This window comes from Podarcis tiliguerta (genome assembly GCF_965153285.1).
Source record: "Podarcis tiliguerta genome assembly, chromosome: 11".
In the NCBI taxonomy this organism is placed as follows: domain Eukaryota; kingdom Metazoa; phylum Chordata; class Lepidosauria; order Squamata; family Lacertidae; genus Podarcis; species Podarcis tiliguerta.
The window spans coordinates 23129173-23152601 of NC_139544.1; the positions used below are offsets into that span (position 1 = coordinate 23129173).

General features: G+C 39.5%; 1 protein-coding gene across 1 annotated transcript in view; it reads left to right on the plus strand.

Moving 5' to 3' along the window:
- Nucleotides 1-23429, plus strand: part of FBXL17 (F-box and leucine rich repeat protein 17) — a 145237-nt gene that overhangs the window by 109120 nt on the left and 12688 nt on the right. Inside the window, exon 8 of the mRNA XM_083404002.1 lies at nucleotides 21259-21401. Within this exon, the coding sequence (XP_083260128.1) occupies nucleotides 21259-21401 (143 nt within the window). The remainder of the gene's footprint in view (nucleotides 1-21258; nucleotides 21402-23429) is intronic.

A 23429-nucleotide genomic window follows, 5' to 3' on the forward strand; every position in this document is an offset into this window, starting at 1 on the left:
TAGGTCAGTAGAGGAAATAGATACTAAAGCTTTGGTATAAAAATATAAGTATGAACTTTATAGGGTCAGTAAAATACAACTACCAGGACGGACAATTCAGTATGTGCGGTTTTCAAATACACAGAACTCTTCTGCATATTCAAAAATGTTATTTAAAGGGGGGGAGGTTTGTATCTCTTAGTACATGATATTAAACCTTTGCCTGCAGTTTCTTTTAATCTTGGGGGTACTTGACTGCATCCCTTCCATCTAACTCAGTGAGCATACATAGGATCAAACTGTTCCTAAGGTAGAGATGAACACCTCTCAGAAACAGCATATCCTATCTTGTAGTTACTGCCTTATCAGGATTGAAGTTCTGTTATTTCAAAATCAACAAGAGAGTATTTCAAGTATTGTTTATGAAGGACAGAAATCAATTTAAAGTTTAAAATGACTTTGATATGTTTTACAACAATGTTTTTAAAGGCCTTTTTTCGGAGTTTTGGCAAGCCCTTTGCTCCCTTAAAGTTTGCTAAATTGTCAGAAATGACCTTGACAGTTGGGATTTCAGATTCAAAACCAATTTTTAAAGGAAACTAAAGAGGCCCTAGCTTATCCGAAGCAAAAGCATTTCAGAGTGGCTTTCTTTTAAAGTATATGAAAGACTGCATTTCCCTTGAAAGATGCACTCTTCCTTTTCCTTTGTTTCTTATTCCCTCATATTGAAACCATGTTTTATGTAAACATCATTATCATACTGGTCATAACATTAGATCCTAACAGCACTGAGTGCAATAGTGTCAGTAGGGAGATTGCCTTCTTAGTTACTACCGTCCCCCATATATTTGTGTAAAAATCTTAAAGATGAACAACCTACACACACACACACACACACACAGGCACGTCCAGCTCCCAGGAGACTGCAATATACTCACAGTATAAAAAAACCTGGCAGTGATCTACCCATTGTCATTGGAGGATTGACAAGAGTTGTTGAGCTTTTTTTAGGGAGCCAAAGTTGTTTTATTTTTTGGGGGTTAAACCACTGAGGGTCCAAAGATCGACCAGGATTGACCAGGGAAACCCCACGATAGACCAGTAGATAGTGATCGACCTGTTGGACATGCCTGCTCTATGTTATGGGGGGGGGGGTCAATGGTACTTTGTTCCCATTTCAATTTTAATTTCTTTGTATACCAGTCATCTACAGGATTTTTATTTCTTCTTTTCTTGGATCCTGCATACTTTGTAGAGTCTTCTTTAGAGTAGAAAATAAAAAGGGAGAATGTGATGTCAGGGGAGTGGATCCCACAAGTTTATATCTGCTAGCAAATAAAAAGAGTAAAACCTAGCTACAATTACAAGGTGAATTGCAAAACTGCCATTATGAGGAAATTTTTTCTTAAACTTACAGATTATAGTTTTCTTACAAGCCAGGACATTTTTCACAAAGGAGGGCTGTTGGTGACACTTACTAAAGTGCTGCAACATTTTGCTAATTTAAAAAATCCACTGCAGATCGATTCTGACCTTATCAATAAGATAGTCTCATTCATCTCTTAAGCAGCCTGTTGTCTTGTTGCACAATAATAGCACTAAGCTGCAGGCTCTTCGCTTATGTTTTGTAATGCCTTTCACACAAGGTGACACACTAGAAAAAATCTTTACCATAACTGTAACAATACAGATTTTCCTGGGACAACTCCCAACTTAAGGAACCCTGTCCTAGGGAGCAAGGCATTGCAGTGTACAAGTAAATCTATTAGGAAATATAATTTAAGAACTAATCTGAATTACATTGAAGGAATTAAAATTATATAGATGCCTGATGCAGAAAGATAAAATGAGATAAGAACATCATTGGATGGCATTTGACTTAAGACATAATTAATTAACATAAATTACACTTGACTTTCCAAAATCCATTGATTGCAATGGGCCTAATCAGAGTATGACATAGTCAAATGCTACCCACTGTTCCCCATAACCTAGGTAATCAACTGTTGAAGTTTTTATTTTATTTTGGTATGGAACATGTCTTTATTAAGTGAAGCTGGTGACCAGCAAATAGGCATCATGTAGGAGCTCTGAAGTTGTATGCAAGAATGCTGATTGGTTTTCTCTTCAAATTTATAGTGCTCACTGTAAATTACATGCTTTTATTATTAGATGGTTATCTCTGCTTCTCCATGCCCAAAGAGAAAAATGTAGACTGCAGGGAGGTGAGGATCCTCTGTCCTTCCAGAGATGTTGCTAGCCTCCATCATCCCTGACAAGTGACCATGCTGATGGGAATTGGGAGCCCAAATGAGAGGGGACAAAAAAAAATGAGCCTGCAAATGTCATCCAAGGATATACCATGTATCTTGCAGTCTTTTCAGTGGTTTTGTCAGTATCAACTATTTTGCAAGACGAAGCCTGGGATAAACTGGGACACAAAATCATTTGGAATATGGAATGTGCATTTATACAGTGATCACGTGATACAACCTCATACACAAGATGATCTTCTAATTCCTATTCAAATAAGATCATGAAATCAGTGACTGACAGATGTTAAACCAGAACATTTTATTTAAATGACAACTTGTTCAATCAACTGATTGGATTTGTATCTTGCCCTGTGGCCAATTTAGGCCTACAGAGCAGCTCACAACAAGAAAGACATTGTAGTGTCTAACGAAACCCAATATATAAACTTCCACAGCATGCTAGAATTATATAGATAAATCAAATATTTGTTTTAATATTTTTTTTGACTCAACTGCTTGACATTCTCTTGTTTGTTTATATCTTTGCTCGGAACATGGTATTTCAAAGTACTTGTCTGAAGTATTGGAATATTCATCAAACACATCTTTGCTGAACATTCAGGTTAGACAGATTTCAGCACTGAAGGCATTATTATTACAGGCATCTCTGACATTCCTTCAGATGTAAGCACAGCCTATTGACCAATGTTAGCCTCAGAAAGACCTAAGATTAATGTGAGAACCCATATAATCAGTTTCATATATAGAATACAAGTCAGAAAATACTAGTAGGGGCTCATCCACACTTTCACATGTGGTGTGCCTAGAAAGCATGGGTCTGAGTGGTTTTCTACTTGCCGCTGCTTTCTAGGTGCAGGTCCAAGTGTTTCCCCCCTTGCCCCACTGCTTCCGAGGAAAATCCACTCTTTAACAAGAGATCAGAACAAATGCCAATCCATGGAAAACCCAAATTGTTGTTTGCTCCGACTGAGCACTAAAGAGCGGTTTTCCCCAGGGGAAAGCAGCAGTACAAGTGTGGATAAGCCTTAGGTCAAAAATCAAAGATGGAAAATGGTTATTCTTGGAGTGTGCGCATGTTAATTCTCAGTGGGCTGGTTGTCTGTATACAAGACGCCTTCAGTACGTGTCTAAGTCAGACTTGTACATAATTGCCTCCCAAGAGCTTGATTTGGAGATACACACATCAGCTAGTGTGTATATCTCCAAATCAGAATGAACAATTTCTCGCAGTCGTACCAAGCCTTCGTGACGATGGATTTGGCCAAGTGGCTGCACATATCTTTGTAAAGGATGTCCGGAATGGCATATATGACGATGACTGTGAAAGTAATGTTAGTGGTTTACGCAGACATGCTGGATGAATAGCCTCAGTCTGATGGACCTTTCACCATATGACAATGGATATTACAGATTAGCAGTAAAATGTTACAGATTAGCAACTTTATAGATGCAGTAGTTCTACATCAAACTGTTCCATGATTAAATATCTGGAGCTGGGGCTTAGCCCTAAGGATCAGCTAACTGCTTTCTACATTAGTATCACAGCTACATTGCATGAATGCAAGTTTCAAAGTATGCAGGGTTTAGTAGTATGAAGAGTGGAACAGATTGCTACTGTATGTACCGTGAGTTCTTTTCAAAGCTGGTGAAAGGATTTTGTTCCATTTCCCTTTTCAGCCTTAGTGAAAGGCAGCTCCATAGATCTGAATGTGCTCTACAGGTGTCCTGTTTTTCCATTATTTGCTTCTCCAGGCATTTCTTTTGCACCAGACTCACTATAATACAATTTCCTATACCAGTGGTCAAAGAAACAATATTTTCTCACACTTCATCGTATTTAGAATCTCCTTTGTTATAGGTAGGCAGATATCCACAAAGGCTAATTTTCCAGGACAACACTGAAATTTCCTCCAGGGGCTTCTGCAAAGCACTTGGAATGGAAGGTGCAACTGGATTTATAAGTACTTAATATGTATACTCCTAATTACCAATATTATTCGATTCAAGTAATAATATGGTAAAACATATTATTCACATTGCTACTCTTAAAAGTATGATAAAATGTACAAAATAATTAATTTGAAAGAGGAAAGAGGAAAAGATTGTTAACAGTTTTCAGTATATTAGTTTGCTCTTCATTAGCTTTTAAAGGGAGAAAAATTAATGATAAAAGCACAGCAGAAAACAATACAATATTAAATTACAAAGAATTTCAAGCTGCGAAATGCATGTCAATATGAACGGAATGTGTTGGAAACCAAATGTGATATATATGTATCACATTTAAGAAAAATAGCATTTTTAGAGCCTTCATAAAACTATGAATGGGAACACCTATGCTTTTATCCATAATCCTTTCAGGTTTTTGCTGGATGACTTTGCTTTCAATGACTTTGACTTTGAACGGTTAATTTAATTTCTGCATTTTCTGGAGTACGATCCTAAATTCACAAATGTTAAGAATAAATGAGTTTCAGGTTGGTTCCTTAGGTTTTTTAATAGTTTAAATGATAATACTAGGCACTTGGATCAGTCCTGAAGGATGCACTTATTATCAAGATATCATTCACCGTTAAACGTAATGGTTAGGAATGTGCATATCACAAAGTACTGCTACTAGGAACAGAAGTTGCATGTCAGTCTACTTAAAGCAGGCATAGGAAAACTCAGCCCTCCAGATGTTTTGGGACTACAGTTCTCATCATCCCTGACCACTGGTTCTGTTAGCTAGGGATCATGGGAGTTGTAGGCAGAAAAACATCTGGAGGGCTGAGTTTGCCTATGCCTGACTTAAAGCCTATGAGTGCAGCAGAGTCCCATGTTTGCAGGAACAAAGAAGGTGGTATGGAGGCTTTTGCATGTGAAGAAGCCACATATATGCTGCCTGCACAGCCATCCAGCCTTAAGGATGTGGTTCTATACAAAAACCATGCTATACCCTGCAACCACAAGTCAGGTGTGCCACTGTGCACCTCTGTGGGTCATAGTAACGGGATGTCGTCAGCATCTCCCAGGACATTCTATATTGTGGGGCTCTCTTTGGTTTGCATATGGTTGTAGTGTGTGGAGCATTCAGATTCAGACAAAGCATGCTACTGGTAGCAGAGGTTTTACTAGGGGAAAATAGCATGTCGGCAGGGTGGGGGGAGTGTCTGCTGTATCTCTCAAGAGGTCTATGGTGGCTGGATATAGGGTGGTTACTAGTGCTATTGGCTCTTCATTCTTTCCAGCTCTTTCCTCAGCCCAACAAGTATAAAAGCCCAATTCAGGGCTCTGAGGAAAGCAAACTACAGTGGTACCTCGGATTACAGACACTTCAGGTTACAGACTCCACTAACCCAGAAATAGTACCCCAGGTTAAGAACTTTGCCTCAGGATGAGAACAGAAATTGCATGGTGGCGGCAGTGGGAGGCCCCACTAGCAAAGCTGGTACCTCAGGTTAAGTACAGTTTCAGGTTAAGAACATACCTCTAGAATGAATTAAGTATACGGAACCAATGCCATGAAGGTTTGGGTACTGGCCTACAGGTGTCAACTCATGGTACCTGTTCCATGCATAAAAAATAGCCCGTGCGCCATTATTGTTGCTGATGTTTGCAACAATCCCAGCTACCAGTGTTTTAAGTCATTGTAAATAATCAGGAATAACCAAGGAAGAGACATAAACGAGCTTTAACTGATTAGTCTGTAGCCATTACTAAAACATATTACATAACATACAAAACACTACAACTCTGGCCTAGCTCCCAGAGTCTTGCGTTGAAGCAATAGATGGCAGAGTACATGTTGCACAGAAGTCATAAGAGCACCATGGCTCACCCTTTGCAAGCTCAAGCTTTCGACTTCAATGCAGATTCTTAAAAAATAAATAAATTGAGAGGGTGCTCCCAGTGCATGCTCCATTGCTTCCCTCTTAACCATGCCCCAACCCCCCAGAAACTTGCCATGGGGTAGGACAGCAGAAGGCATTGGAGGCAGCATATGTTCCCTAGACCAGGGGTCAGCAATTTTTTTCCATCAGGGGGCCGGTCCACTGTCCCTCAGACCTTGTGGGACACCGGACTATATTTTGGGAAAAAAATATTAATGAATTCCTATGCCCCACAAATAACCCAGGGATGCATTTTAAATAAAAGCACACATTCTACTCATGTAAAAACATTCTGATTCCCGGACCATCCGTGGGCTGGATTTAGAAGGCAATTGGGCTGGATCCAGGCCTTAGTTTGCCTATCCATGCCCCTAGACCCTGGCAGAGCATTTCCCCCCACTGCAGCTGGAAATACAAAATACATAACAAGACAAAAACAAACCAACAACCCCCTCTGACGTTTAAAAGGGTATATAATGTTAATCAGCCAAAAGCCTGGTTTATAGCGAAACATTTTCACCTGGAACCTAAAGATAGGGAGAGCATTCCACAAATGGGGAGCCACTACAGAAAAGACCCGTTCTCAGGTTGCCACCCTCTGGATTTCTAGACCAAAGAAGGGCATCAGATTATGACTGCAGAGTCTGAATTGGTACATATGAGGGGAGACAGTCATTGAGTTATATATCTTGCCTTTCTTTGAATTAAAGTCAGGGTGTGTTTTTTTGCCATCTGCAAAAGCCATGAGCGTGCTTCAGCAGATCGTACAGTTACTTCTTGCTACTGTGCAAACAATCAAATACTCCTTTTGTGTGTTTTCCTTATTTCAACAAAGCCTTAACAGTATCAGATTTTTCTTTTTGCTCTATATTAAAATTGACACAAGTTTTAGTCTGAATAAGGGTCCTTCCTTATAGTCTCTTCAAAACATTTCCATTTTGCTTGACATTAGCCAAACTTTTCTTTACATTTCTTACAAGATGAAGTATTTTCATTATAGTATTATCAAACGTTTTTTGTGTTTTTGTTTTTGCAATAACAAGTGTGTGTTGACAGAAATACAAAGTAGTGTCAATTTTATCTTATTGAAACGAAGTGTAGGCTGAGCTATTTTACATAATATTCAGCCGCTGGGTATATTTTGTTTTTATCCCACACACCCTTAGGGGCTTTGCGTAGTACTGAGGTTGTCTTTTAAAGTCTCAAAGTCTGTTCAGCTTGATGGCCCTTTTAGCCATTCTGTAGGACTGAAGGGACTGTCTTTTTTGAAAACTTTTCAGCCCTTTAATCATGACCAACCCCCCCCCCCAAACCCCTCATTCACCTTTTTGTCTGTGAAGTTGTTTGATGTGAGCAACACTGGAAGAGAACTTAATGGAATGGATTCTTATTATGCTTGCTGAGTTCCCTGAAGATGTATTAGGTAGAGGATGGCTGAATGGGCAGTCACTGAAATTTGTTCCTATGACAGTTTGGTCTCTAAGAGCATTGCCCCATATCCCTTCTGCAGCTGATGTGGGATTTTTTTTCTGTAACAAAGGGGCAAAGTAACTTCGATTCTTGCAACCCATCTCTCTTATGTTTCTATTGCTACTTTTTCTATTACTTTCCAATATTAAAAGCATTGCATGTTTTCATCACACAGCCTGCCATTAGCTATGTTTTCTGCCAAATTCTGTAGAATACGCCATCCAGATGTAGCATTTTGAATCCCTTTTTTATCTTTGTGGTTCTCAAATATGGAATATCTACAAATGCGATCAAAGGTTGGTGTTCATGTTGTCTCAGTGGATGTGACTTCTGTAGTGGTCAGCCTTGTAGGATATTTGTTACTCTGGGTACTGTAGTTCGTTATCTCAGGAAGCAATGTTTTACAGACAGCTAAATGGATAAAGCTGATGATTCATGTGAATTCCCTATTTAAATTTATAGGCTGCATAATATACTTATGTAGGAGAAAGCGAGTCTAGGTTTGTGAAATGCATGCTGGAATTTTGTGGAAACAGGGATTCTGGAGCTGCAAAAATGCCCATGCCTCTAAAATCACAATAAACTATTGTAGCCCTGACAGGCTTAGCTGTGGAGACCTTTTAAGTCTCATCCTTAGTGAATGCTAAATTTACCTTTCAAATAGGGTTTATCACTGTATCAGATAATTTCACACTAAAGAACCTTTTAAAAAACATATTTTGGTGTCTTTACTGTGTAAAATATTTACAAAACCAAATCCTTCTCTTTTCAATCAATATATGGTGCATACTCAACACTATTAAAAAAATTCTTTAAATTGTATTTGCTGAGTAGCAACATATTTTGCCTACACAGAAGGCAGCATCTTTGATCTAGTACTTTATTCAAGAAGCATATAAACAGTCTGAAGGATTCTGCTTTGAGACTTGTTGACTTTTAGAAGGTTATGTTTTGTTCATCATCTGGAGAGGAGAAAAGAAGCTTGGCAACACACAATAGGAAGCTACTGAAAAGTATTATTAATTCTTAGAGGAAAAGAAGAGCATGACTTAGTGATGTACCTTTGATAACACTCTGAGACTAGTATGCTACTAGGAAAATCAGCTCCTGGAGCAATTTCTTTAAAATTGATTTATTCCATAGAAAATAATAGCTATTGTAAAACACTGCGCTGGGTGGCATTCTATTTATTGCACAGAAATCAATGTTAAACTGAGGTCATGTGGTTGAGGAGAAGCCAGTGCTGGCATGAGGAGTAGTTGTCCCTAAACTGTCTTGACTACAGCTTCCTTTCTTGCCACCATGACTGAGAATAGTTCCCAGGGAAAGGAAGAAGAGTTTCTGACAGTGGCAGTGGTGGCTGGGATTACACTGACTTCAGTGCGGCCGCTGCTGCTGCTGCCTATTTTCCAGAACGTATCATATGATTACATCTCAGGCTAAACTTAACATAACACTCAACCGTGTTCCTTTCTCCAGGGCAAGTTGTCTGCTAGAAGGGCCAAGCGCTATACATGAATCTTTTTACAAATGCAAAAAGCAGCCACAGTGCAAGTGTATCAGGAACATAAGGATCGGAGAGGGGTTAACCATTTTCCATCACAGTCCCAACAAACATCTACATCAAGTAACTATTTGGATGAAAATTATCACAATAGTGACACTTGGAAATTGTGTGCGTGTGTCAGAAAGGGAGATCAGAATGATTTGGAGAGCGTTGTGTAACCCTTTCCACCAATACTGTAGTCCAGATGAAAATCACCCACCCCAGCTGCTATTTGGCTTTAGAGGGTCACTCTTATTGGATTCTGCAATACTGCATAATTGTTTTATATACAAAATTGTTTTGTTATTGTTATGGTTGTTAATCACTTCCAAAATGTTCCGTAGGAAGCAATGCATAAATGGGTATATTTATTTACTTTAATCTGTACTCAGATTAACCTCTTTTTGTAACCTCTTTTTTTCTTTATCTTCTTGGTAGCCTGGTAATACAGTCGTACCTTGGTTTTCAAGCAGCCCAGTTCTTGAACGTTTTGGCTCCTGAACGATCAAAACCCAGAAGTGAATGTTCTGGTTTTTGAACATTATTTTGGAAGCTGAACGTCCAACAGGGCTTCCTCAGCTTCCAATTAGCTGCAGGAGCTTCCTGCAGCCAATCAGAAGCCTCATTTTGGTTTCTGAATGCTTTGGAAGTTGAACAGACTTCCAGAATGGATTCCATTTGACTTCCAAGGTACGACTGTACTGGAACAAGGCATTGATTGGGGTGTTCCTTTTTTTTTGGTCTAGTTCAGGCATAGACCAACTCGGCCCTCCAGATGTTTTGGAACTACAGTTCTCATCATCCCTGAACACTGGTCCTGTTAGCTAGGGATCATGGGAGTTGTAGTCCCAAAATATCTGGAGGACCGAGTTTGCCTATGCCTGGTCTAATTGGACATAAGTGTTTGGAATTGCAATGTTCTTTTTATTTTATTCCTTAGATTTTGTTTCATTTTCCTGAGTTATTTTTTTGTGATAGAAATTGAGAAGCAGTGGTGAATACTTCTTCAGAACTCTCTCTTTGCTTCATGATTCTTAACTTGTCACTTCCTTGCACTTGATTTATCTTTAGAGAATAATTGTGACTGGCTTTCACATAGGGAGAATGTCTGCAATGGCTCTTCATTGAATATATAGATATTATTGACTAGTACCTCTGACTTGGAATAAAATTTTTGAAAATGAACTGAGGTCCCATGCTCGTATTTTAAGAGACTCTGGTTCATTTGTAGTTAAAAAGGTAAAGGACCCCTGACAGTTAAGTCCATTTGCGAACGACTCCAGGGTTGCAGCACTCATCTCGCTTTACTGGCCGAGGGAGCCGATATTTGTCCTCAGACAGTTTTCTCAATGTGTAAGGCATTGGTTAAAACGAAAGCAAAAAAGCCCTTGACTTAATGTGTGTCTTGCATCTGATGACAATCATACTGTGGAATATGCCTGATGTGATGGGAATGTATCCTTAGTAATACCAGCATAAAACAAAATTGAGAGGGGAAAGCCTGTTAATTTGTATCATAATCCTCAGGAAATATGTATTTATATTAATGGTAATCATTAACAATATCAAATCCATTTCTAAAAAATAGTTTTCCACTGCCCACAAAGAACTGAATAGACCTTCCCATTTCTTCCATTGTGATTTTTCCTCCTGAACATGTACTTGGCCAAAAACCAATATCTGACTTAGCATTGTCCATGCTTTCAAATAGCCAAAAAGCTGCATATAACCTACATGGAATGGGTGTGTTATTCAGTGGCATATACAAATGTGTGTCCTTGTTGTCGTTTAGTCGTTTAGTCGTGTCCGACTCTTCGTGACCCCATGGACCAGAGCACGCCAGGCACTTCTGTCTTCCACTGCCTCCCGCAGTTTGGTCAAACTTATGCTGGTAGCTTCGAGAACACTATCCAACCATCTCATCCTCTGTCGTCCCCTTCTCCTTGTGCCCTCCATCTTTCCCAGCACCAGGGTATTTTCCAGGGAGTCTTCTCTTCTCATGAGGTGGCCAAAGTATTGGAGCCTCAGCTTCACGATCTGTCCTTCCAGTGAGCACTCAGGGCTGATTTCCTTAAGAATGGATACATTTGATCTTCTTGCAGTCCATGGGACTCTCAAGAGTCTCCTCCAGCACCATAATTCAAAAGCATCAATTCTTCGGCGATCAGCCTTCTTTATGGTCCAGCTCTCACTTCCATACATCACTACTGGGAAAACCATGGCTTTAACTATACGGACTTGTGTGTCCTTAGCTTAGACATATGTTTGAGCTGCATATGCCTGAGAGAAAATGTGTGCATGCGGACGCTCTCTCTCTCTCAAAGGGAATCTTGGTTTATGCATGGTTTTTAAAACCTAAAGTTCCCTTCAGAGGAGAAGGAACCTCTGCACATGTTCATTCATTTTGTCCACAAAGCAATATATTTTAAAAAATTCAAAAGGGGACACCTTACTAGATTAACAGAAACTAGTTTATTACCTTCCTAATATATGCCAGATGACAGAATATCAATGTAAATTCATAGTTCCCCTCCAAAAAAAAGATATGCAGAGCATTTTTGTTGCAATGCTCTTAGAAATCAGATAACCTAACCTTTATTTATCAACACATTTAGTAGTGTTTAATCAATTTGTGTTTCTAGTGTGTTACTGTTATCCCTTTAGCAGGTTATGTGAGCAAATGATACCAGGTAAAGAGGTGGTAGGAAGAGGAAATGCAAGCTGGAATACTCGTTTCGCATCCAGTGCTGTCTTCTGTGAAAGATAGGATATTGAGCTAAGTGGACGATTGGTATGATCTACTAGAATTGTTCTGGTGGTCTTATCTGAAATTGCTTGCTTGTATGAAGAAAGAAGAAAGATCTGGAGTTCACCTTTAGCGAACATTCCTTCCATCTGATGATTAGTTAATGGTTTTCCCAAAGTAAAACAAAGCACTTTAAATGAGCAAAGAATGCAGTGAAATAATTGCAGCACACAATGGAGCCAGTAAAGATAGATGTGACAGAAATACTGTTTAAAGTTAAAAGACGTTTAAACTTTTTAGAAACTATTTTTGTCCATATGATTGAGAAGTAAGGGAGAGATGAACTAAGACACATTGCAATAACAGTAAAACATCGTGGAAGCTCATCTCAGTTTGGGGATATAATTCCTTCAATATAGTACTATAGGAGAAATGTCCAAAATACGAGCAATGCTCACAGCTGAGAAAAACAAAGTATTGATCCATCACAAGGATCAAAATTCTTTTTTACACTACATGCACAAAGGTGCACTCAGTGTTGAAAATTATCTGGACCAGGACAGTTGCTGTCGGTGAGCAATGTTCACTGAAACTCCAGACTAGCAGACAGAGTAAAAATAATTACTTTTATAGCTCCTTGGAAGAAAAAAAATCTACTGAAGTAAACTGGTACTGAAGTTTTAAGTTTCAAGCAGTAACTCTATTGACCCGCTGCCTTTCTTTAGATAAACAAAACTTTCAACTGTAAGTTAATTTCGCTGTCATAAAAATGTGATAACATCTCTCCATTAATTCTATGGCTGTCATATATGCAGAGCAATTATATTTAATGACTGTGGGCATCTGCAAGGAAGTTTTCCTACATGGGCCCATTGAAATAACTGGGACAAGCGCAATACTACAATATAAGCCTTGTAAGATTTTAAAGAAGCAACTAGCATAATTCAAACACTGGCATATTCTCACCGCCATTTTGCCAGCATAATCTTACTTGCTGAGCATAATATACAGAGTTGTGTCAAACAAAGTCCTACTCAGCGTATACTCACTGAAAATTATGGATATAAGTTAGGCATCTCCATTAATTTCAGTAGATCTACTCTTGAGTAGAACTAACATGAGATTCAAAGTGTTCAAGTGTATGGATAATTTTACATGTACCCAATGATAACCCACCTCAGAGCAGACACATTGAAATTAATGAACATGACTAGTGGTGGATACAACTCAAGGTAATACAAAAATCTCTTTATTGAAATCCACTCAACTGACTGAAACTGTTGGTAAACTGCAGGCCAGCTTTCCTCCCATATAAAGAGTAGCCTTAAGAATTTATGAAGGTAGACTTCCACATTTTCTTGGTACTGGTTTTAGTTATTATAGTTAAAGTAAGCACTGTACAGCATTTGTATAAAAGTTTATGAGCATGAAAAGTGCTGTGAACATGATTATCTCCCAATTATTCAGAAATTACAAAGCTAAACATCTTTATCAATTGTGTTCATTAGAAAGATCATTCCAATTGATACTTTAAAATTTGAGTTTGAATTCTGCCTCCCATAGTGATTTTTTTCCACAGTATGGCATTCCTTAGTATCACTGCCACCACCATAGCTGTTGTCACCTTTATTAAATTATCCATTCATTTCTTTCTTTCTTTAGTTGTTTAGTATTGTGACTAACAAGGGACGCATCGCTTGGTACAGCTGCTATCTTCTAGTGTTTCCTCGTCTCTTGGCATCTTTAAAAATTCTGGTCAATGGAAGAACCACTTGGCCTGGTCAGAGGCCCAAGTTTCCTGGATGTTGACAACATAGGTGTGCATTGTTAGCTGACACTTATAAATAAGCTTCAAGATTAACTCCTTGTTGGACACACGACATGAGCCCAGTTTCAAGCCATGCATGCATGTTGCCAAGCCTAGAAGGCTTGCCACCTCATCACATTTATTTGGCAGACCACTTTATTGTGAATTTTAGTGGGGGGCTAAAGGTTCGTGGGTGGCACTGTGGGTTAAAGCCTCAGCGCCTAGGGCTTGCCGATCGAAAGGTCGGCGGTTCGAATCCCCGCGGCGGGGTGCGCTCCCGCTGTTCGGTCCCAGCGCCTGCCAACCTAGCAGTTCGAAAGCACTCCCGGGTGCAAGTAGATAAATAGGGACCGCTTACTAGCGGGAAGGTAAACGGCGTTTCTGTGTGCGGCTCTGGCTCGCCAGAGCAGCGATGTCACGCTGGCCACGTGACCTGGAAGTGTCTCCAGACAGCACTGGCCCCTGGCCTCTTAAGGGAGATGGGCGCACAACCCTAGAGTCTGTCAAGACTGGCCCATACGGGCAGGGGTACCTTTACCTTTTTATTGTGACTAACGGTTGAAACAAGAAATTGTAGCCTAGTTATCTCTTGTTTTTCTGTCGGGACATTATATTACCGTATTTTTCGCCCTATAGGACGCACTTTCCCCCCTCCAAAAATGAAGGGGAAATGTGGGTGCGCACCGACCCCTCTCGCTCTCCAGGCTTCAGGAAGCTATCCGCAAGCCTTCCAAGCCATGCAAGCCTTGCAGCAGCCTGCAGCCCACAAGCTCGGGGGACAGCGGGGAGGCGGAGCGGTGCGGAGAAGCAAGCTTCTCCCCATCGCCAGCCCCACAAGCTCAGGGGATAGCGGGGAGGTGGAGCGCCGCCACCCCGCTATTCCCCGACCTGGTCTGGAGGCTGGCGGGGGGGGGGGGAGAGAAGCAAGCTTGCTTCTTCCCATCGCCAGCCCCACAAGCTCAGGGGACAGTGGGGCAAGCTGCTGCCCCACGGAGGCTAGAGAGGCTGTCCCTGAAGGCAGAAGAGGGAGACGGAGCGCTCCGTCTCCCTCTTCTAGCTTGGGGATGGCTGCGCAAACCTGGAGGGGGGGAATAATTCCCCCCCCCCTTGATTTCCACCCCAAAAAAACAGGTGCGTCCTATGTGCCGGTGCGTCCTATAGGGCGAAAAATACGGTAGCTTGGATAAATTGGCACATATAGCCAGTATGCATCTTTCAACCGTTATCTGACCAAATTTCTGTTCAATAGGATTATAAAATCACTATCACTACCTATGGTATTATTGTCTCTCCTCTTGAAGAGGAATTTTTCCATGTTAAAGTGCTGCTTTTTTTTTTTTTTTTTTTTTTGCTTTTTTTTTTTTTTTGCATGTTCCCTCAGGGTATGATTCTTATTAGTGAATATTTTGAAGACTGAAATTATGCTGCTAAATCTGAAGTGTGCTGAAAAATACTTTAGGAGAAAGTAGCCTTTTTCAAGCCCTTAGGACTCAACATTTTTATTTGCATTTCCATCATGTTAATTACTGTTTAAAGAGTTCCCGGGGTGATTACACGCAACTATTTTCAAGAAGTTTTATCCCATTCTTTATACAGGACAGCTAATTAATGTTAGAAGCTTTATTAATCTGCAGAAGATGCAATTAAGGTCTATCCAGTTATACCTTATCCTGGGATATGTATTGTAACTGTCATTATTTGGAAGTAATTTGATGAGTCCACTGAAAATACATTGCTGTAAATTCTCTCATGCATGTCATTGACAACACAGCCTCAGTAGTTCTTCTGGGTTCAGTAGGACACAAATTGAAAGGTTTAATAATGAGAACCTCTGAAGGGGGTGTCTGGAAACAGTTCCTTCATTACTTTTTAAGTCTACTTGTGATGATTCACAGTGTGAAGCCCTTTTTAATTTTGTTCAATTTACCCAGAGTCTCAGTAATACACAATCTAAGCATCCATTTATATTGATTTATATGAGCAAATGAGATCAACTCAAGTTTAGTTAATCATAATTAACTTAATGGCAAGATACAATATCGTGGTCACTGGCTGTGCCCCTCAATTTGGAGCTCTGTGTGTGTGTCACTGAACATTGGGTTATGAACAAATACAAAAGCCTTGTTAAGATTAATTCATGATGAGGCTTGGAGTGATTCCAACTGTCAGAAGCAAGAAAATTTGAAATTAAGGCTCATGCTTTGTTCCTATTTCCCTTGGATCTACTGATATGTTGCGATGAATTCCCATATTATGTCATTTTATTCGGTGACCTGAGATGTAGGCAGAAGAAAAGCCCATTACAGTGAGCTGTGCAGTGTGGCTTGGATTTATTTTGAATTTCATGTAAAAAAAAAAAAATACAGTTTAGATTATTAGTTTCAACAGATCTCTGACTGCTTTATTATCTTTTGAATAATAAAGATGTAGAAGTATTTTTATCCGTCCATGCAAAGTTATTGATTCACTCTTGCTCCTTGGCCACTAGTTGAGAAATTTGTCGCCTCGTTTCCCAGTGAAGGTCAAAATATGCATTTGGAAAGAGGGAATTTAACTAGACTTGCTAAAGTTCTCAGAAAAACTAGACTGGCTGCTATAGGGATGTAGTCTGACTCACTTCCTTCCATTTCCTCAGGGCATCATATTAGATTGGCTTCCCAGCATAGTCATGCCCCTGTATCCTCTGTATTTCACTGTGGTCCCATACGTCATTTTTACAAACTGTGGTACGTCCACATGTGCACAAATGTATAACTACAAAATTACCACAGGAGACCTCGAGCAGCCTGAGGCAGGTGGCGCATACAGCTTTTCTTACTACAGCATTCTTCCCATCTAAAAAAAATGATGGTAGGTCTGCTATGAAAATGTGTGCAGACAATATCTCGGTCATCTGTTTTCTTCTCTCATAGAATTTCCATGTTTCCTAACAATGTATTACAAACGCAACATTTAAATATTTATCTTCTGTTCGGCTTAGCTTGTAAGGAAGACAGTTTATTCACTTGTGAGTTATATCACCGTGCAAAATAATAGATGAGCTTTGTTTGAGCGTTTCAAATCAGAAAGCCCACGGTGACTCTCTTTTTATGTGAGTTGAGCATCCTGCCATATGCATGGGAGTAAGTCTCATTGTTGCCAGTGTGATTTGCTTCTGAGTAAATTGCATACATAGTGAATTGATGCCTCTAAAAGATGGTGTGGGGCATAAAACAAGGATGGCATAGCAGCCCCCTTCACATGTCTGGACTGCCTCATGAGAGCCATCAGTTAGAAAAGACTCGTGCAGTTGGCTCCGCCCACACGGCTGCGGCAATCTCACTCATACTGCAGCTACATCAGAGAGCACCTTGGGGAAGCAGCTCTCACACAGCTGCAAGTAGGTGTGAAGAAGACCATTATTTGAAGTCAGTGGTCTCCTGTGAAGAAGACAACTCTAGGTGGCCCATTAGCGCAGAGGCTTTGTGCTGGATTAGATTCTCTGGAATGTTCACACAGGCTAGAACATTAATAACCAGGATTTGTTCATATGGGGATTCTAAACAGCACAATCCTTTTATCAAGCCACAAAACTGAACAAGAGCTCTTTTGCCCAGTATCCTCACAAATTATCTGTTATTTGTCAGTCGGCCATGTACTAACATAAGGTTACCAGATTTTTTAAAATGAATCCGGGGACACTTTTCAACTTCCTCCTAAATAGATGGATTTTGTCAGGGGACTGATTTCTAAACCTGGGGACTGTCCCCAGGAAACGGGGACGTCTGGTAACCTTACACTAACAGGCTATGTTAACACCTGGATTTACCTTCTCTCCTAGACAGGAAGAAAGTAACTATTGCCCAATTGTATTTCTCTTTGAATATGTTCAAATTTACATGTGTGTATTGATTGGCAATCCAAATTACAAATGGGATCTAAAACAAAATGTAGTTTATCCTCACCTCCTAAACCACCAATGCCCTCCTCCCAAACCCTATGAACTGTTGGGGGCTCTGGTAAACCGAATCCAACCCACCCCATCTCCCATTTTCAATAACCAATATTCTTTTTCTTTTTTAAAATCACATATTTCTTGTGCTAGTTGAAAGAAAAGGGGAGAGAGCAAAGGACAGCTGAGTAGGAAAGACGAGATACAACTACCCAGTTTCTAATATCTTCCTTACCTATCTTATGAGCCTCTCCTGCCTGTCTGCCAGCTGATCACAAACATTTTGAAGCTTCCTGGGTTGCGACAGCCAGCTACTCTCTCTTCACCATCCAATTCCATTACCCCTCTCCTGCTTCACAGAGGTTTCCTTCTTTAGAGCTCAAAATATTTTTTAATTTATTTTGTACTTCTACTATTGTTGGACTAAATTGTGCTGTTACCTCCCTCTTAAGCAAAGCTGATGCCATTTTGGTTGCATAACTTTGCGAATAGACATAACTATTATGTAAGACTGGGACTTAACACCACAGCCATCTCCATAATCTTTGTGTGCTGTTGAAATCTTGGTTGAGCTGAGAAATGTGCTGAGCTGCAGCACATTGATCAGGTAGATAAAAAAGCAGCTTGGAATTTGTCGTACAAGGAACCGTGCTCCTGAATCCCACAAACAAAGCCATTTTCCTTTTGGCATTAACCACTGCATCAAGGATCAATTTATATGAAATTTATATGAAACTGCACTATACACAGGGTTTTTATTTACTCCTTTAATAGAAATAAAGTTGGTGAGCTTTTTATATTATTCAAAAACTGCTACTATGGCCTTTTACAGTTTAATATCTGAAGAGTTTTGTCAGCATATTTTAAAGGACTTGAGGAGCGAGACACTTGCTACTTCCCTAGAGATGAATATTCCACTGTCCAGTTGATCCATTATAAAAAGTTCTTAATAATGGGTCTACAGTTTTCTTAGTTCATTTCCATTCTATTACACCAGCTATTTCCCACTGGTCTTCCCTAAACCATTTTCCAATTTTCCTTGTACTAAAGCCCTGCACTTTCTTGTAAGTGGCTATCATAGGCTACCTGATAGTTCATTGGCCAACTGATGACTATAGTAAATATAATTTAAGGACAAGCACCATAAGAAGAAGACCATTATCAGTAGCTGTTCAGTACTGGTTTTTTGTTGATACATAACTTATATAAATTAGATTTCCTTTATTTTATAACAAAAAAGCAAGTTCTACTGGTACCATGTTGCCTTTAAATGGACAGGAGGGACTGCAGGGAATGGAAAGTGAGAAGCTCTTGCTTTGTTGTTCATTGTTGCTCAGGTGTCGTATTCCTAACCTGTTCACATTTTATGTAGTGGGACTGGGGAAAAGAACAGCTCCACAGGGTCTAGGCTTTACCTTTATAGTAATTGGAGAGGTGCTCATGGGTATAGTAGTCCTTCAATAGGAAAAAAACACAAATACACGCAGACCCTCTGGTATTTACAATGTGTGAGTATTGTAGTACAGGGTTTCTATCATTTGGTGTATATACAGTAATAAAGTGGGATCCAATTAGGGGATTGATGGATTATCTTAACTGACTGAACACTTCTTGATCAACTAAAAATAAAAGCTCAGCGAGTTGTGTCAGAGCATTCAAGTCACTGCTGACAACAGCAACACTCACAAAATGCCCCAGTTAGCCCCAAACCACAGCCACTTGTCCATTACCTGACACGTTATGACATCATATGACATCATATGACATAATAACGTGTGGCACCAAGTTCAAAAGGAAGAATCGGGAGTGCATTCAAAGTCAAAGTGTTCCATGGAGTAAGGAACAGTTCTGGCCTTCAATCCGGCTTTCAGCCCTGTCGTAACGTGAACATTTTCTTAGCAAGTACTTCCATCTTACAGGTGTTGCTAGTTTGGCTATTTACGCCAATATATCATTTTGTTCTACCTAGGAAATTTTGTCGGTTTTGCTCACCAATGCAAACACACAGTCAGAATCACAGTCATTAAAAGAAATAATCCTTTAAAAGTGTAGGTGGTTTTAAGTAGCATACAGTGGTGCCTCGCAAGACGAAAAGAATCCGTTCCGCGAGTCTCTTTGTCTTGCGGTTTTTTTCGTCTTGCGAAGCAAGCCCATTAGCGGCATAGCGGATTAGCGCTATTAGCTGTTTAGCGGCTATTAGCGGCTATTAAAGGCTTAAGGGATTAGCGGATTAGCTGCTAAAAGGCTGTTAGCAGTTTAGCGGGCTTAGTGGATCAGCTGATAAGTGGCTAAGCGATCAGCTGTTAAGCGGCTTAGCGATCAGCTGTTAAGCGGCTTAGCGGCTTGGGAAAAAGGAGGGGAGGGGAAAAAACCCCGCAGGAACTCGCAAGACATTTTCGTCTTGCGAAGCAAGCCCATAGCAAATTCGTTTTGCGAAGCACCTCCAAAACGGAAAACCCTTTCGTCTAGTGGGTTTTCCGTCTTGCGAGGCATTCGTCTTGCGGGGCACCACTGTATTTGTCAATATGTCAAATAATATTAAGAGTGCTACAATTCATGACATCACATTGCAAAACATGATGCTTAGAATTGGCTTTGCAAGATTAACGGTTAGCCTGGAGATAGTATGTCCAAAACCAAATATAAATATATATTTTCCATGTGTGTGCTGCAAAAAAATTTTTTTCTTGCCCTGAGAGAATAACTGAGTTTTATCCTAGCTAATTGTTAAATTGGCTTTTAGGCAGTCTTTGGTAATTTTTCTTACTCATCGGAAAACGACAAGAGATTTAATATACAATGTAATTCATTGAGCCGTGTCTGTAGACACTGTAATGTACATAACCTTTGAACTTCCATTGATAATATTTAAATAAAACCAAGTACCTAGTTGAAGGGAGTTGGTAGTTAATAGAGCAGTTTTCATTCCATCACAAATAAGAACATCCAAGTTGGGTTGGCCAAATTAAAGTAAAAGGAAGAGGAGATCTTTTGGTACCAGCTGATAGTCAGAAGCACAAATCCTGCCTTGCCAATAAAGGCAAAGTTGCTACTACAGAGTGCAAAAGCATTGACTGGGATAATGCTAAGTAAATATTTTGTGTACCTTCTTCATTATATGTTAAAATTATCTTGATGCTCTCCTTTTAAAAATCACCTGGCAAGTTTTAGCCAGTAGGGATTCAGGAAACCTCTTCGGGAAAGCACACATGGCTCCTATGATTTTCTACACAAAGAATTCTTAAGACATTTTGGAACAAATGATTATTAATATTGTGTTAATATTTCATCCAAACCCAAATATTAATTTATTTTATAAAAATAAATCGTATGCCGTTTTCCAATCCTTGAAATTTAGACTCTGTGTTGTTTTGGGCAATGCAGCTTACCTATGAAAGGGATTTTTGTGTGATTTTAAAAGGCAGCTTGATCATTTTTATAGCAATATGCACCTTTCAATGTGTTAGGGGGAAAATGCAACTTGGTATAGACTGTTCTTTGTATACATGCATGTATATATGGTTTGACGATATAAACTTGTTTTTTTGAAATATATAATATTTAAAATATTCCGCTGCTTAACATTTCACCCCTGTGTTTTGTTTCTCTTGTGTTTTTTTATGTTTTGTAGCACTGATAGCCATTGGCCGATACAGTATGACAATAGAGACTGTGGATGTGGGATGGTGCAAAGAAATCACAGATCAGGGAGCCACCCAAATTGCTCAAAGTAGTAAGTCGCTCAGATACTTGGGACTAATGCGATGTGATAAGGTAAGAATTTGGGTTTTTTTGCATGTTACATAGGCAAGAGTGGCATGTCCATTTACTCCACACAATTGCATTCACATTAGCAGTTATTAACAAAAAAAAAAAGCAGCAAATGCATATTGGACATATGATAAGCATCTCTGATACTGAGTCAGTGATGTTAGTACATTTTTTTGCTGCTTTCTGAATTTTATAATTTCTGTCTTTAGTGGGTCATGACATTAATATAGCAGTCTGTCTTGTCTTAAAACACAGAATGCAGTAATAGCAAAAAAATACTGCCGTCTGACTTTCAAAAGAAATAATTTTCAGCTCAGTAACCTTGATCACAAATCCTCATTGTAGAAACAGATGAACCAAAGAGCTTTGTGTAGCTCACTCAGAGGAGAAATGCTTCAACTCAATGGCCTTGATTCTTAAATTTTCCATATATTTTTTTCCTTTCCTGTTTAGAAACACATTAAGAAGCTCCTGCTTCCTGCATTCTCTTGTTTACAAAAGCAAATTGTGAATATGAAGCTATAAAAAGTCTAGCTTCTGAGCCGAAGAGCCACTATTTTGTGAATTGATGGAACATAATACCTTAAACTTGAATGTTTTGTAAAAGCCAAGAGAAGAAAAGTGTGTGAGAGCCTCCTTTGATGAATTGGGCTAAGATTATCTACTTAGACTGTTCAAAGGGTTACTTGACCCTGGGATTTAGATTTGACCCCGAATCACCTGATCAATTTTACATACATATCTTTTGTGGGTTTAGTTAAAACAGCTTGTACAATCAGGAAAGACTTAATAAAAGCAATATATTTATCCTGTCTTGAGCTGCTAAAGACAATCAATGACCTTGATGTTGCAAACAGTTTTTAGTACAACATCAGTTAAACTACGCATACTGTATATTCTTTATTCCTTTAATTGCTGGCTTACGCTTTCCTGGCTTCCTACAAAGGGACTGCATGCTGTGTAGGGAGACAACTGAGCTAGCAGGAATAAAAATCTGCGAGACGGCTGCAGCACAAATGGGGAAAACTGTTTCTGATTAATGGGAAACGTATATTGGGTATCTTGATGAGAATGCTGTAAAGTGTGGCATTAGGGGGACCATTGGGGGTCATTTAACTTGCTTGTTAAACCTCTTATGTGCAGGAGAATGAGGAAAGTAGCCGTAAAAAGAACAAATTTTCGGAAGCTCTATCCTGAATTTAAAATGTTTAAAATGCCGTGTTGGCAGCTCTAAAAGCTACATGCCTCTTCCACATCCAGAGAATAGAGAAGTTATCATACAAAACCACTTCCTTCGCTTTTCTAACTTCATGCAGAACTAATTTCTTCTTCCAAATGCCAGCGCCCAGAACGTTAATGAGAAGGGTTTTCGAATGCCACTGTGGCAGAAAAATGTTCTTTCATAAAGTTGGGTGGGGGCCACACATTGGTCCAGTCTGCCCCTCCCCTGGGTGCTTCTTAGCCTTTTCCCAAATGTTATTTAATATTGCTATACCTGATAGCCATTCCCTTCTTATGTGGCATTGCCTGACATGCAAGTAAGGAGCTCAGAAACAAAGAGAAATAGATGGGGCATACAGCAATAGATTTCAGCAATCAATACCAAAATACTCTTCATGACATCATCTCTTCAGAATTTCTTTGAAACGCACTTGAAATAAATTTAGAATTACAAAGGCGTCAAGGGCCTTGCCAAAAAAGATCAGAGAAACTGCAGGGCTGAGTAAAGGCAGGCTCTGTTTGATTCCATCGATTATATAACTGCCTCTAGGCTATAGATGTCACTAGTGGCTATTCTATTGATCCACACCATGAAAATAATCAGATTAATTCATTTCTCATTAAGTTGCCATTTACTGTGGTCTTTTTGATTTCCAAGTACAGTGTTGGAAGCAACACATTCACTGCTATAAGGGGTTAGGAACTGGCTTCATAATCTTAGGACCATGAGAAATAGCAATTTTATGTCTCCATGAAGTCTTAAGTGTTGTTTTATCAGTTAAAACCAAGTATTCTTAAAATTACTTTCAT